Raw genomic sequence first — 14,558 nt, 5'->3', positions numbered from 1 at the left:
GATGATGATGGTTATGAAGATGATGATGATGAAGATGATGGTGGTGATGATGATGATGATGATGAAGATGGTGGTGGTGATGATGATGATGATGATGATGATGATGGTGGTTATGATGATGATGATGATGATGATGATGAAGCTGGTGATGATGATGATGATGGTGGTTATGAAGATGATGATGATGATGATGATGATGATGATGGTGGTTATGAAGATGATGATGATGATGATGATGATGATGATGATGATGATGAAGCTGGTGATGATGATGATGGTGGTTATGAAGATGATGATGATGATGATGATGATGATGAAGATGAAGATGGTGGTGGTGATGATGATGATGATGATGATGATGATGATGATGATGATGATGATGATGGTGATGATGAACCAGGTGGTCTGAGATGTTCCTCTTGTGTCCAGCGCTGTGGACTGGGAGTTCTTCACGGTCGGTGAGGGGAACTTCCTGGTGGTGGCCAACTCTCATGATGGAACATCGTACTCGCTCAACAGCGTCGTCTACAGGTGCCTACTGCCTGTCCCCAGACTCCTACTTCCTGTGTCTACGGGTTCCTACTTCCTGTCTACAGGCTCCTACTTCCTGTCACTCACTGAAGCCCTGTGTCTGTGTGACTTCCAGGTGGCAGGGCCACCAGGGCTTCGTTCCGGTCCACAGTCTGACCACCTTCGGCTGCAGAGACTGGGAGCACTTCCGGACCGAGCAAGGCTCCTTCCTGGTGTACTCCAGCGCCACCTCCAGGCTCAGCAAGGTCTTCAGACTCAGGACCTACTGACACAGCTCCGCCCCGACCTCCTCCAAGACTTTCAGAGCAGACATTGGAAGCTTTGTGGTGGCAGAAGAAGCTAATGAGTCAGAAGATCAGCCAGCTTCCCCATTGCTCTCTGTAGCACCAGGGGTCAGAGGTCACCAGGGGTCAGCGGTCACACACATTAGCCGGGGGTTTTCTCAGACTGACTCAGATCAGAAAATCATACACACTGAATCTGAACAATCGCACAACAACAACGGAGCAACAACTCTTTCAACATTGTATACTATAAAGTGTCTGCTTTTCAATGTCAAACCACAGCAAGTCTTTTATTTTGACAGCGATGCAGTGATTCTGCTCTTTCCTCTCCGCTCGCCTGCTGGTGACTGAGTCAAAAGGAGATTTTTCATCTTTATTTCATTCATAAACTTTCACTAAGAATCAAAATGTCAAAGGTTCCTGACTACGACATCACACAACAGCACGACATCAAGCGGACCAGTGGAACCTCCCCCCCCCCTGAAATTATGGGATGTTTTCCTCCTCTCTGCAGTGCTTCTGCGCCCTCTCGCGCCGTCACTTCGACCTGAACCCAAATTAAGTCTCAGTTAGTCACACAAACCCGCCGCTGGGTGTCGCTATTGAATTAGGGAGCGTATTTTCTGGTCACGTGGGTCGTGTTTCCGGTCTGACTGACTTCCGGCCAAACTTTGCCAGTTTGAATGTGTTTGCTAACAGGCTAAAAACAAAGCCCAGTCACCGCGGCTCGTGGAGCAGCAGCCGCAGGAGCAACAACAACAACAACAACAACAACAACAACAACAACAACGACGACCTTCGTCCGGTCGCGTGACGAGCCTGAACGTAGATAACTTAGTAGCCCGCGAGCATCTTGAGCCCGTGGCACGCCTCCGGGTTTTGCCTTGAGACGCAGCGGAGCCGCGCAGGGTGCTAGCCTGGGCTGCTAACCGGCTAGCGCGCTGAGCCAGAGAACCAATCAGCAAACACCTTGAGGAGGTCACCTGGAAGTGGGCGGAGCGCAGGTACGTCATGCGCTTTTGAGTCTCGCGGAGTGATCGTGCGTGGATCTCAGTGACAGTAGCCAATCAGCGCCTGCTGCTCTGATTGGCTACTGTCACTGAGCTGCTGCTGCTGCTGCTGCTGCCGCTGCTGCTGTCGGTCTCAGTGAACAAGAGGAAATGACGTTGTGCACGGGAGGAGACACGGAGGACAGGGGTGTGTGTTTGGTCGTCCAGGCTCTCCTCTGATCTTCTGATCCGTCTCTAAAACACACACACACACACACACACACACACACACACACACACACACACACACACACAGTGAGTTGTAGCATCACTGCTAGCTGCTTCCATTTGGTGCTTTAAAGCCAAGGACGACTCCACACTCCTCCTTTCTGTTAGATTCCTTCCTACAGCTCTCGTGGTCCACTTGGGATCAGTCTGCGGTCCACTGGTAGGCCGTGATCCACTGGTTGGGCCACTCCTGATCCGTCAGATCCATCTGAACCACCGCTGTTCGTCAGTTGCGATGTTCTGACTGCTGGACCGGGTCAGGCTGTAGGCTCACAGGGTCAGTGTGAGTGTCTGGGTCAAGGTCTTCCAGGATCAGTTGACATTCGGGATGGTGGCCATTGAGACAGGAGGTGAACTCAGCTATTGGTCAGGTGACCCAGTCGGGTGACCCTCCTACAGCCCGTCAGTGTAGCGCAGGCAGGCTCCACCAGGGGGCAGGATCGAGCTCAGCGCTGAACACTGAGTCTGTGCCCCCAGTGGTCCGATGGCAGAACTGCAGCATCCTTTCTGTCGCTTCTTCCAGAGTCCCCGAAGCCGACTGGTCAGTATGGACTTGCCGCTGCTGATTGGCTGGCAGCAGGAGAAGGCGGAGCTTCAGCAGGAAGTGAGCGGCCTGCAGGAGGAGCTGGTGGAGACTCGGGCTGAGAAGGAGGAGCTGCAGTCCAGGAGCAGAGCCCTGCAGGAGCGGGTGAGGCTGGGGGTCAAAGGTCACATGATCGTCACACAACATTCTGCATTTGTCATTTCAACTGCCCCCCCACTCTCTCTCTCTCTCTTCCAGCTCTTCCAGTCAATCTCGGCCCCGCTCGCCCTCTCTGTGCAGCAGGAGGCGGAGCAGCACCAGTGGAGGAGGAGGCTGAGGGAGGCCAGGGAGAGGGAGGCGCGACAGGCGCTGCTGCTGCACCGCCTGCACAACAAGGTGAGCAGCATCCAGCAGGGGGAGCCGTCCCAACTGGTCCAGACTGGTCCCAACTGGTCCAGACTGGTCCAGACTGGTCCAGACTGGTCCCAACTGGTCCAGACTGGTCCAGACTGGTCCAGACTGGTCCCCTTGTGTCCCCCGCTGATGCTGTGGTGTCCACTGTTTGTGCAGGTGTGGGACTACAGGCAGCGGTGTCAACGCCTGGAGCTGCAGCTGCAGACTGATCACACACAGCTGCTTCACACCAAGGTGCACAACTACACAACTACACAACACTGCACACAGTGCAAGCATGCAACATCTGTGTGTCATCAGTGTGTGTGTGTGTGTGTGTGTGTGTGTGTAGCGGAGGATGAGGGATGAGCACAGTGACTCTCTGGAGAGCGCCCTCATCAGGCTGGAGGAGGAAGAACACAGGTGTGTGACAACACGTGTGTGTGTGTGAGATTCCTGTCATACTGTAGCAGTCTTACCGCGCGTGCGCGTATGTGTGTGTGTGTGTGTGTGTGTGTGTGTGTGTGTGTGTCCTCAGGTCCAGCACTCTCACCGACACAAATTCACTCCTGAAGCAGCAGCTCAGCCAATCAGAGCAGTGCAACCAGTGCCTGCGGGAGGACCTCCAAAAGCTCTCATCTGATTGGTCAAGAGCTGTGGAGGAGGCGGGGCAGAAGGAGGCGGACCATCAAGGGCAGAAGGAGGTCAGCAGGTCACTGCTCTCTTAGTTCACCTTCTCACTCACTCACTGGACTCATGGTGTGTGTGTGTGTGTGTGTGTGTGTGTGTGTGTGTGTGTGTGTGTGTGTGTGTGTGTGTGTGTGTGTGTGTGTGTGTGTGCAGTGCTGGTCCAGCCAGATGGACCAGCAGCAGGTTGCCTTGCTGTCGCTGTGGAGGACGGTGGTGTGTCTGAAGCAGCAGTGTGACAGTGTGAAGACTGTGGTGGACAGGTGAGTGTCGCCCTCCTGACCAGCAGGGGGCAGCGCTCTGCTACTGACCCCCCCCCCCCCCCTCTTTCTCTCTCTGCAGGGACCTGTGGGAGTGGAGGGTGGAGTTTTCTCGCGTCTCCTCCTCCCTCCTCTCCAGCTGCCACTCCGTCTCCTCCTCACTGAGGCTGCATGCTCCTCCTCTCAGTGCTGCTCCTCCTCTCACTGCTCCTCCTCTCAGTGCTGCTCCTCCTCTCACTGCTCCTCCTCTCAGTGCTGCTCTCAGTACTTCCTCCTCCTCCTCCTCCTCCTCCTGTGAAGCACCTCCTCTTCATACAGCTGACCTTGTGACCTCCTTCTCCTCCTCGTCCTCCTCCCCTCTGTCCTCCACCACTGTTCTCCCTCTGGCTCCTCCTCTTGGCTCCTCCTACTCCTACTCCTCCCCTCTGTCCTCCACCACCGTTCTCCCTCTGGCTCCTCCTCTTGGCTCCTCCTACTTCTCCTCGTCCACTCTGGGAGTCCTGGTGGGTGAGGAGGCGGAGCGCCACCAGCAGGAGGAGCAGGGGAGGTGCAGTGAGAAGGAGCAGGAGAAGTGGGAGGTGCAGAGTCGTCACCACAGCACAGTTTCACGACTCAACCAGAGGTGAGAGCAGCTGCGGCCACCTAGTGGCCATCTGGTAGATGACAGCCTCCAAGAGAATTATAGCAAACTCACCTGTCTGTCTGTCTGTCTGTCTGTCCGTCTGTCCCACTGTCCGTCCGTCTGTCTGTCTGTCCCACTGTCTGTCTGTCTGTCTGTCTGTCTGTCCCACTGTCCGTCCGTCTGTCTGTCTGTCCCACTGTCTGTCTGTCTGTCTGTCTGTCTGTCCCACTGTCCGTCTGTCTGGCTGTCTGGCTGTCTGTCTGTCCCACTGTCTGTCTGTCTGTCTGTCTGTCTGTCACACTGTCTGTCTGTCACTCTGTCTGTCCCACTGTCTGTCTGTCTGTCTGTCTGTCTGTCCCACTGTCCGTCTGTCCGTCTGTCTGTCTGTCCCACTGTCTGTCTGTCTGGCTGTCTGTCTGTCTGTCCCACTGTCCGTCTGTCCGTCTGTCTGGCTGTCCCACTGTCTGTCTGTCTGTCACACTGTCTGTCTGTCTGTCCCACTGTCCGTCTGTCCGTCTGTCTGTCCGTCTGTCTGTCTGTCTGTCACACTGTCTTGTCTGTCTGTCTGTCTGTCCCACTGTCCGTCTGTCTGTCTGTCTGTCTGTCTGTCTGTCTGTCCCACTGTCCGTCTGTCTGTCTGTCCGTCTGTCCGTCTGTCTGTCTGTCTGTCTGTCCCACTGTCCGTCTGTCTGTCTGTCTGTCTGTCTGTCTGTCACTCTGTCTGTCCCACTGTCTGTCTGTCTGTCCCACTGTCTGGCTGTCTGTCTGTGTGTGTGTGTGTGTGTGTGTGTGTGTGTGTGTGTGTGTCAGGCTGGCAGTGGCGTCCCTCTGCCACCAGGCGGAGCTCCAGCGGCTGCAGGACAGACAGACAGTGGGACAGACAGACAGACAGACTGATGCTGAGTTTCGCCTCCAGGCTGTCAGTCAGGCGGTGGTGAGACTGGTGAGTGTGAGACACACGCTGCTGCTGCGCAGGAGAAAGGGGGCGTGGCTACTGGAGGTGGGCATGGCTCTGCAGTGTGTGTGTGTCTCCAGTCCAGAGTCCTGGCCAGCAGCAGAGAGACAGACAGGCTGCCGGGCTCTCCAGCAGACCTCCAGGACTCCGCCTCCCTGCTGTCTGTGCTCTCCCATGCTGAGAGTGCCCTCCAGTGGCAGCAGAAGGAACTGCAGGTCAGCCCGCACGGCTAGGTAGCCACTCACAGGTCAGACCAGGTAGTGGGCAAACTGTGGACTGCTGGGCCACACTGGGTTCTACAGTGAGCCAGAGGGGGGTAGCGGAGCAGCAGCAGATGGATGCAGGGTTCTGGTGAGCCACCAGAACCAATCAAACAATCTGACCTTGAGGAAACGTCTTGCTGTATTGTCACTGGAAAATGAAGCAAAGTTGCAACCAAGTACAGAACCACCCAGAACCACCACGGTGTTGAGCTCTTAGAACTACCCAGAACACCCAGAACACCCAGAACCACCTAGAACCACCCAGAACCACGCAGAACCATCCAGAACCACCAGGGTGTTGAACACTGAAAACATGGAGGAAATGCAGCTGTGTGATGACTGACTGACTGACTGACTGACTGACTGACTGACTCACTGACTGACTGACTGACTGACTGACTCACTGACTGACTCACTCACTGACTGACTGACTGACTGACTGACTGACTGACTGACTGACTGACTCACTGACTGACTCACTCACTGACTCACTGACTGACTGACTCACTGACTGACTGACTGACTGACTGACTCACTGACTGACTCACTCACTGACTCACTGACTGGCTGACTCACTGACTCACTGACTCACTGACTGACTGTTAATATCATTGCTTCAAGGATCAGTGGGCCAGATTAAAATCCTTAACGGGCTGCATATGGGCCCCCAGGCCATAGTTTGCCCACTCCTGGGTCAGGCAGGTGACTCCACCTTCTGTTAGCTGTAATGCACCTCATGGAAGCAGCTGTGTGTGTGTGTGTGTGTGTGTGTGTGTGTGTGTGTGTGTGTGTGTGTGTGTGTGTGTGTGTGTGTGTGTGTGTGTGTGTGTGTGTCAGGGGGCGGAGCTTTCCCTACGGCAGCTGGCTGAGGACAAATCATCCCTGCAGTTCCGACTGAAGCAGCTGGAGGGCGACAAGCAGCAGCTGCTGACGCAGACACAACACTCGGAGCTGGAGCACACACTGAGTGTGGAGCTGCTGCACAGGTGCACACACACACACACACACACACACACACACACACACACACACACATTCAGCACTCACTCAGCCTCACTCTTCGTGTGTGTGTGTGTGTGTGTGTGTGTGTGTTCAGGGAGCGAGAGACGCTGGCGTTGCTGCGGCAGAGGAGGGAGGAGGAGGTGCAGAGGAGGGAGGAGGAGGTGCAGAGGAGGGAGGAGGAGGTGCAGAGGGAGACCAGCAGACTGCGCACGGAGAGAGACGGCCAGCAGGAGGAGCTCCAACGGTTTGTCTTGTTAAACATTGACCAGGTTTCACTTCTTCTGGTTCTGCTCTCTGTTGGAGGGTGAAGACCTGGAGGTCCCACTGGTCCCACTGGTCCCACTGGTACCACTGGTCCTGCTGGTCTCACTGGTCCCGCTGGTCCCACTGGTCCCACTGGTTCCACTGGTTCCGCTGGTCCTGCTGGTCTCACTGGTCCCACTGGTCCCGCTGGTCCTGCTGGTCCCGCTGGTCCCACTGGTCCCACTGGTTCCGCTGGTCCCGCTGGTCCCACTGGTCCCGCTGGTCCCGCTGGTCCTGCTCGTCTCACTGGTCTCACTGGTCCCACTGGTCCTGCTGGTCTCACTGGTCCCGCTGGTCCCTCTGGTCCCACTGGTCCCACTGGTCCTGCTGGTCTCAGCTTCTTGCTTCTGGTTTCTTTCCAAAGCAGAGTCGTTGTTTGATGACCGCCAGCTGGACTGGTGTCCCGGACCAGAACGTGCAGGACCTGGACCACTGAGAGCCTTCAGATAGTCAATAAAGTTCTCCCTCTCTCCAACCTGTGTGGGTTTGGCAGTGGAGGAGGTGGTCGTCCAATCAGGAGCAACTTCACTTCTTCTTCTCTGTGTTCCAGAGGTGAAGCTGAGCAGATGGAGGGAGGAGCTCTGCTGGAGGTCCAGGAACTGAAGGTACCGAGCCGACCTCCTCGCCACTGCTGCACTGCTGCAGCTGGCCACCAGGTGGCAGCCCTACAGTAGTCGTGTCCTCTCTGCCTCCAGGGGGCGCTGGAGAGGCTGCAGCTGGACAGGCAGCGGTCTGAGGAGGAGGCTGCGGATGCCAGAGAGGCCCTGCAGGAGGTGCTGTTCTCCACACGCTGCACCAGTAGACAGGTCCTGGTCCAGGGGTGGGAGACCTGTGGCTCCCTTTAGCAACACATGGTAGCATTCAGGGTCTCCGTCCCTCCTGAAGAGGCACTAACGCCCCCTGGCTGCTGCTCTGTGTGACAGTGAAGGTCGCGACCCCTGCTCCCATGGACGGAGGAGACGCACTGACTTCAGTGACCCCGGTCGCTGCCTGCGTGACCTGCAGTGTTGCTGTGTGTCTCCCCCTGCAGGCCAGACAGGAGGCACTGCGCCTCTCCTCCTCTGAGTGTGCGCTGAAGAGGGAGCTGCACGACGCTCGACACGCTGGCCAGCAGACGGCGGCCCTGAGCGCCGCCCTGGTGGCCGACAAGACACACCTCAGCCAACAGCTGCAGGAGGTGAGGCTGCCAGGGTCAAAGGTCAACCCTCAGCCACACTCACTGACATTGGCTGTGTGTGTGTGTGTGTTGACAGATTGAACGTGAGCTGTCAGACAGCCAATCAGAGCAGTGGACCCTGAGGTCAGAGGTCAACTCCCTGCAACAGGAGCTGAAAACCCTCAGCGAGACCTGCAGCCGACTCAGGTGAGCAGCACCAGCCCTAGACCATCAGAGGAGACTGGTTCCTGGTTCCTGGTTCCTGGTCCTGGTTCTGGTTTCTGGTTCCTCCCTATAGGGAACCAGACCTGAACCCAGCAGTCTTGTTTGAATGAGGTTTGACTGTAAATGCAGCTGCAGGGGTCAGCAGGGGTCAACAGGCCTCCTTGATTGTGATTGGCTGTTTACCTGTCACATGCTGCTTCGTGTTATTGATGATGGCTGCAGTACCTTCAGTGACCACTGGGGTCTCACTCTTCAGAGCACAGCAGGAGGAGGAGGTGCACACCGTGCAGGAGCTGAGAGCAGCGGTGACGGAGAAGGAGCAACTCCAGGAGGAGAAAGACAAGGCTGTGGAGGAGCAGCAGGAGGTGAGGAGGAGGAGGAGGAGGAGGAGGAGGAGGAGGAGGTGAGGTCACTTCCTGCTGCTGCATCATCATCCTGCTGTCTGCTGCTGCTCCGCAGCTCATCTCCCAGCATGCTGTGGTCAGCGGGGAGCTGAAGGAGGTGCAGGAGGAGCTGCAGGAGATGAGGGAGCAGAGCAGGAGGAGCGACAGGCAGCAGGAGGAGCAGGAGGAGCAGCAGAAGATCAGGATGCAGCAGGAGGAGGAGCTGAAGGAGCTCAGGTACAAAACACACCTGGAGGCCTCCTGCCACCTCCTGCCACCTCCTCTCTCTCTCTCTCTCTCTCTCTCTCTCTCTGTGTGTCTGCAGGTCAGGGTTGGTGTCTCTCCACCAGAAGCAGCAGCAGCAGCAGCAGCAGCTGTCGCACTCGCACCTGGAGCAAAGTCACCTGCAGGCGCACCTGGACGCCCTGCAGCAGAGCAAGGACGCCCTGCTGGGTGAGTGTGGAGCTGCACTGCAGGGCCCCCCGCTGGCCTGGAGGGGAACTGCAGCACCCCCGCTGGCCTGGAGGGGAACTGCAGCTCCACACAGGAAGTGGAGCTGAACTGTGTGTTTGTGTCTGCAGGAGAGCTGCAGTGTCTGAGGAAGGAGCTGCAGGAGGAGCAGGAGAGGAGGCGCAGCACTGTGGAGGAGCTGAGGGAGCAGAAAGAGAAAGCGAAGGAGCAGATAGAGCAGCTGAGGAGAAAGGAGGAGGAGAGTCAGGAAGAGAAGGAGGCCTGGCTGAAGGAGGCGCAGGCCCTGAATGAGGAGCTGGGCACCAGGGACGGGGAGGTGGAGGCTCTGAGGAGGCGCATCCAGGGGCTGACAGAGGGTTCCAGGCTGGAGCAGGAGGAGGTGACGCGGCTGAGGGAGGAGGTGGCCCAGAAGGAGGCGCAGATAGGCACCCTGCTGGAGGAGGTGAAGGAGGCCCAGGGAGCCAAAGAGAAACTGGAGAAGGAGGTGAAGACGATGAAAAGCTGCGAGCAAGAGGAGGAGGCGAGGAGGCAGGAGGAGGCGAAGGCCCTCCTCCATCAGAGGGACAGACTGGAGAGAGAGGAGGAGGAGCAGAGGAGGTGCCAAGCCGAGACAGAGGAGAGGAGGTGGAGGCTGAAGGTGAAGGAGGTGGAGGAGGAGGTGAGCAGGTTGACACAAGAAAGCTCCTCCCTCAAGGAGGAGCAGAGGAGTCAGGCGGTGATCAGGAGGAGGTGTGAGGAGGAGGTGCAGCGACTCAGGGAGGCAGAGGAGGAGGCAAGGAGGAGGCTGGAGGAGCAGCAGCGGGAGGCGGAGCTGCTCCGGGTGCGGCTGGACGTTGCCACGGAGGAGTCAGGAGGTCTGAAGGAGGTGCTGGAGCGACGGGAGTGCAGCCTGGAGGAGCAGCGAAGCGCCGTGAAGGATGGGGAGGAGGCGCTGCAGGAGGTGAAGGAGCGACTGAGGCTGATGGAGGAGCAGAAGCAGGAGGTCAGTGAGACGCTGCAACAGAAGGAGCAGAAGATCCAGCAGCAGGAGGCGCAGCTGAGGGAAAGCCGACTCCTCCTGGACAAGGAGGTGAAGGAGAGAGAAGGAGCGGAGGACAGGTTCTCCTCCCAGACCAGGGAGCTGCAGGAGGTGCAGGCTGAGTGCCGAGAAGCCAGAGGGACGGAGGAGGCGCTGCAGCAGGAGGTGCAGCAGCGCAGGGAGGAGGAGGAGAGGAGCCGTAGGGAGGTGGCCAAGCTTCACCTCCTGGTAAAGAAACAAGAGGAGGAGGTGCAGCGCCTGAGAGCTGCTCTGGGTCACAGGGAGGAGGAGGCCGCAGAGAGGGAGGTGCTGTGGGAGACGGAGGTGAGAAGGAGGCAGAGGGTGGAGGAGGAGGTGAGGGAGGTGCAGCAGGAGAGGGAGGCCCTCGAGGAGGAGAGCAGGAGGTGGCAAAGTAGACAGGAGGAGATGGAAAAGGAGCTTCTGAGGACGGAGGAGGAGAAGAGGAGGCTAGAGGAGAGACTGAGGGAGTTGGAGGAGGATAGGAGGAGGCTGCAGGAGGAGGTGCGGAGCAAAGAGGAGGACACGATTAAAGCGGAGCTCCAGATTCAGGAGGTGAAGGAGGAGCAGCAGCGGCTCCTATTCGAGGAGGCGCAGACAGAGAGGAAACAGGTGCAGGAGGAGGTGCTGGCGCTGAGAGAGGAGCTGCAGGGGGCGCGCAGGGAGAACGAGGAGCTGCAGGAGCAACTGCGAGCCGAGCGGTTGACAGATCTCACAGAGGAGGTGAAAAGGGAGAAGAAGGAGGCGCAGCAGGAGGTGATGAAAATGACAGAGGAGTTAAGGGCTCTTAGGGTGCAGGAGCAGAGGAGGTGGGAGGAGGCGCAGAGGGACTTGAGCGTGACCAAGATGAAAGTGACGGTTTTGAAGGAGGAGGTGCAGCAGGAGCAAAAGGAGTTGCAAGAGGAGCTACTGAAGAGACAGGATGAAGTGACAGCGCTCCTCAAGCAAATACAGGAGGAGCGCAGTAGGTGGGGGGAGTCCCAGGAGGAGTCCCTAGAGGAGCGCAGGAGGTGGAAGGAGTCCCAGGAGGAGGAGCAGAGTGAGACAGAGGTCAGAGAGGAGAAGCAGGAGCTGCTGAAATTGGAGGAAGTGCTGCAGGAGGAGCGAGAGAAGAAGAGGAGGAGCCAGGAGGAGTTGAGAGGAGCGCAGCAGAGAAAGGAGGTGCTGGAGGAGCAGCTGAGCTCCCTGCAGCAGGAGGTGCCGACAACACAGCAACACACAAACAGCCTGAACTGCCCTGCTGCTAACTGCTGCTACCCTGCTGCTACCCTGCTGCTAACTGCTGCTAACTGCTGCTAATTGCTGCTACCCTGCTGCTAACTGCTGCTAACCTGCTGCTAACTGCTGCTAACTGCTGCTAACCTGCTGCTAAACTGCTGCTAACTGCTGCTAACCTACCGCTACTAGCCTACTGCTAAGCTAGTGTTTCAGGACACAGGCCACTAGCAGACTAGCGCTGAGCTTCAGATTCTCCTCTGATGACAGCGTGCTAACTAGAGTGCTAACGCTCTGTGCTGCAGGTGTGTGAGCTGAAGGAACAGCAGGAGGAGCAGCTGGAGGTGAAGAAGGAGCTGAGGAAGCTTCAGCACCTCCTGCAGGTACAACGCCCCCTGCTGTCGTAGCACTAGTCTGGAGTGCTCAGCTAAGCTAATGAAGCGGCTGTTGACAGGAGAGCCGTGCGGAGGCGGAGCAGCTGAGGAGAGAGAAGGAGCAGGAGGAGCAGCGACTCCTGGAGGAGTTGGAGGAGCTCCGAGCCAGGAGTAAGGCCCTGGAGGAGAGGAGGAGGGAGCTGCAGGAGGAGCTGCAGGAGGCTTGGTGCGCCAAGGAGGATGCGCAGGAGGAGAGCAACAAGGCGGAGGAGTCGGGGTGGAGGACCAGAATGGAGGAGCAGGAGCAGGAGGAGGAGCAGCAGAGTGGATTCTCCTCTGTCAGCTCCTTCTTTACTGTCCAGAGAGCGGCAGGAGTCAAGATGCCACTTGGTGCCTCCTCAGTGGCTGCTGAGGTAGTGGGAGGTGAGGAGGAGGTGCAGCAACGAGGGAGGAGCAAGAGTTTCCAGGAGGAGGAGCAGGAGGAGGTGAGTTGTTGGTTTTTTAACAACACTGACAATCAAGTGAGAGAAGAAATGTAGGAAATCAGGAGGAGGAGGAACAGGAGTAGGAGCAGGAGGAGGAGCAGTTTTAAGGAGTGATGGCAGCCTCGGTCTTCCTTCCACTTTGATGAAGCTCTGATGACCAACATTCCCTTTGTGACATCACTGAGAGCAGAAGTGACATCACTGTTGTTGTTGCTGCAGGAGCAGTCGGACCTTCCAGAGGAGATCCTCATCAGTGCCGCCCAACAGGGGGCGGGGCCACACCAGGTCAGTGCATCCTGATTGGCTCATTCACACTCACCACTATCACATAGAAGAGCTCAACCAATCACCATGGGACCTGCCCACGTGGCTCCGCCCACACGGCTAGGTCTGCAGGGGTCAGAGGGCCCCTGTGACCCCTGACCTTTGGCCCCTGCAGCCAGACCTGTAGCTGGGAATCACCACGCTGGGAGGAAGCTCCTAGTTCCACTCACATTCACACAACTAGGTTCAGGGGTCAGAGGTCAGAGGGCCCCCCAATACCTCCTCCTCCACTCCTCCACTCCTCCATCCAGGATTGTTGGCCCTCTGCTGGCGGCTGCTGTAAATACATTTTGCCGGGTGCTGTCGTCGTCCTCATGTCCCTCTGTTAGCTTAGTGGCTAGCTAGTTAGCAGCAGCCATGTGTGTGTCGTTCTAGACGGATGCACTTCCTGTCAGAGGGTCTGCAGACAGACTCCGCCTTCTCTTAGCTTCTGTTAGCTTTCATGCTAACAGAGGTTATCGAAACAGCTACGCTAAAGCTCACTGTGTGTGTGTGTGTGTGTGTGTGTGTGTGTGTGTGTGTGTGTGTGTGTGTGTGTGTGTGTGTGTGTGTGTGTGTGCAGCAGGTGCTGCTCCAGCGGTTGCACCTGCTGCACTCTGCCATGGCAGCACTGGAGCTGCAGCAGCAACGACTGGAGCAGCAGAACAGACGACTGCAGCGCCGCAACCACAGACTGAAGCAAGACAGGAAGTCAGTGAGACACACTGTGCGACAGGTACACACACACACACACACACACACACACACACACACACACACTCACACACACACAGCGATGAAAGCAACACTGTTGTGTTGTAGATGGAGCAGCAGCTGAAGGACAGAGGAACGCCTCAGGTACACACACACACACACACTCACACACACACACACACACACTCCTGTGGTGTGGGTGTGTGATGAACTGGTTTTGCTGCCCATCAGGGACCGGGCGACTCCTTGGAGGAGCAGCAGCAGCAGCAGCAGCAGCAGCGCAGCAGAGTGCAGCACCTGGAGGAGCAGGTGAGGTCACTGAAGGTCACTGAAGGTCACTCGTGTGTGCTCGACCCGCCCTCACGACGTAGCCGCCTCCCCAGGTGACTCAGCTGGAGCTGCTATTGGCCGAGGAGCAGCGGCGCAGGGCCGCCTTCGTCCAGCAGTGCTCCAGGAACGGCCAATGGCTGCTCTCGCTCAGGGAGCAGCTCACTGATTCGCTGCAGGCTGTGACGCAGCGGCCCAGCGCGGCTGTCCTGGAGTCCGAGGCCCTGCGATTGGACCGGAGCCTGAGGGAGGAGGAGCTCCGAACTTCTCTCAGCCAATCCTGACCACGGAAACCAGGGCGGAGCTTCAAACGTTTCCAATTCTCCAATAAAATGATTCATGTTTGTAAATGGAGGCAGATTGTGTCCATTGAGATGAATGGCAGCTGGTAAAATCTCCTCATTGTTAAATGTACAATAAATACATCAACATAATAATACATTTAAAACTTATTTGTCTTTGTTCACTTTAAAGTGGAGGTGCATGTATGACCTGGGTGACCTCACCTGACCCTGGGTGACCTCACCTGACCCTGACCCTGACCCTGGGTCCTACCCAGTGTGAAGGACTCAGCAAGCAGTCCTTGACCGCTGCTTGCAGCTTTAATTCTTATCATCTATTATTATTGTTGTGGTTTTTAATATGATAACTTTTAGTGTGATATTATTATATATGTTAGTTTTTCTTCTTCTCATTAGAGCTGCAGATGTGTGCAGATGTGTCTAGTTGTGCAGATGTGTGCAGTGTGAAGGAAGGAGAGCCACCACCC

The 14,558-nt window shown here is 56.9% G+C and overlaps 2 protein-coding genes across 4 annotated transcripts in view; both read left to right on the top strand.

Moving 5' to 3' along the window:
* LOC142881515 (thrombospondin-type laminin G domain and EAR repeat-containing protein-like) overlaps window positions 1-14,558 on the top strand; it is a 132,945-nt gene that overhangs the window by 6,302 nt on the left and 112,085 nt on the right. Inside the window, exons 15-16 of one of the 3 annotated variants that reach the window (XR_012925593.1) lie at window positions 430-531; window positions 647-877. Coding sequence is in view for 2 of the 3 variants with exons in the window: in XM_076015839.1 (XP_075871954.1) it covers window positions 430-531; window positions 647-800 (256 nt within the window). In the remaining variant the exon portion in view is untranslated. Of the gene's footprint in view, window positions 1-429; window positions 532-596; window positions 1,224-14,558 lie in introns of those variants that run through there. The other 2 variants (XM_076015839.1, XM_076015840.1) reach the window with 2 other exon arrangements.
* LOC142881517 (uncharacterized) lies at window positions 1,466-14,186 on the top strand. The gene is made up of 27 exons (XM_076015843.1): window positions 1,466-1,819; window positions 2,570-2,780; window positions 2,874-3,011; window positions 3,186-3,263; window positions 3,361-3,431; window positions 3,547-3,712; window positions 3,852-3,958; window positions 4,038-4,577; window positions 5,388-5,520; window positions 5,613-5,747; window positions 6,633-6,781; window positions 6,892-7,041; window positions 7,651-7,705; window positions 7,796-7,873; window positions 8,131-8,277; window positions 8,354-8,463; window positions 8,738-8,846; window positions 8,941-9,101; window positions 9,190-9,317; window positions 9,446-11,568; window positions 11,892-11,969; window positions 12,041-12,445; window positions 12,665-12,730; window positions 13,335-13,484; window positions 13,571-13,606; window positions 13,694-13,771; window positions 13,846-14,186. The coding sequence occupies exons 2-27, from the start codon at window positions 2,640-2,642 to the stop codon at window positions 14,071-14,073; spliced, it is 5,760 nt and encodes a 1,919-aa protein (XP_075871958.1). The 5' UTR covers window positions 1,466-1,819; window positions 2,570-2,639; the 3' UTR covers window positions 14,074-14,186.

Source organism: Nelusetta ayraudi, unplaced genomic scaffold (assembly GCF_046127955.1).
Source record: "Nelusetta ayraudi isolate G7.1 ecotype Tasmania unplaced genomic scaffold, CSIRO-AGI_Nayr_v1 ptg000200l, whole genome shotgun sequence".
Lineage (NCBI taxonomy): Eukaryota > Metazoa > Chordata > Actinopteri > Tetraodontiformes > Monacanthidae > Nelusetta > Nelusetta ayraudi.
This window is presented reverse-complemented; position numbering and strand designations above follow the sequence as displayed.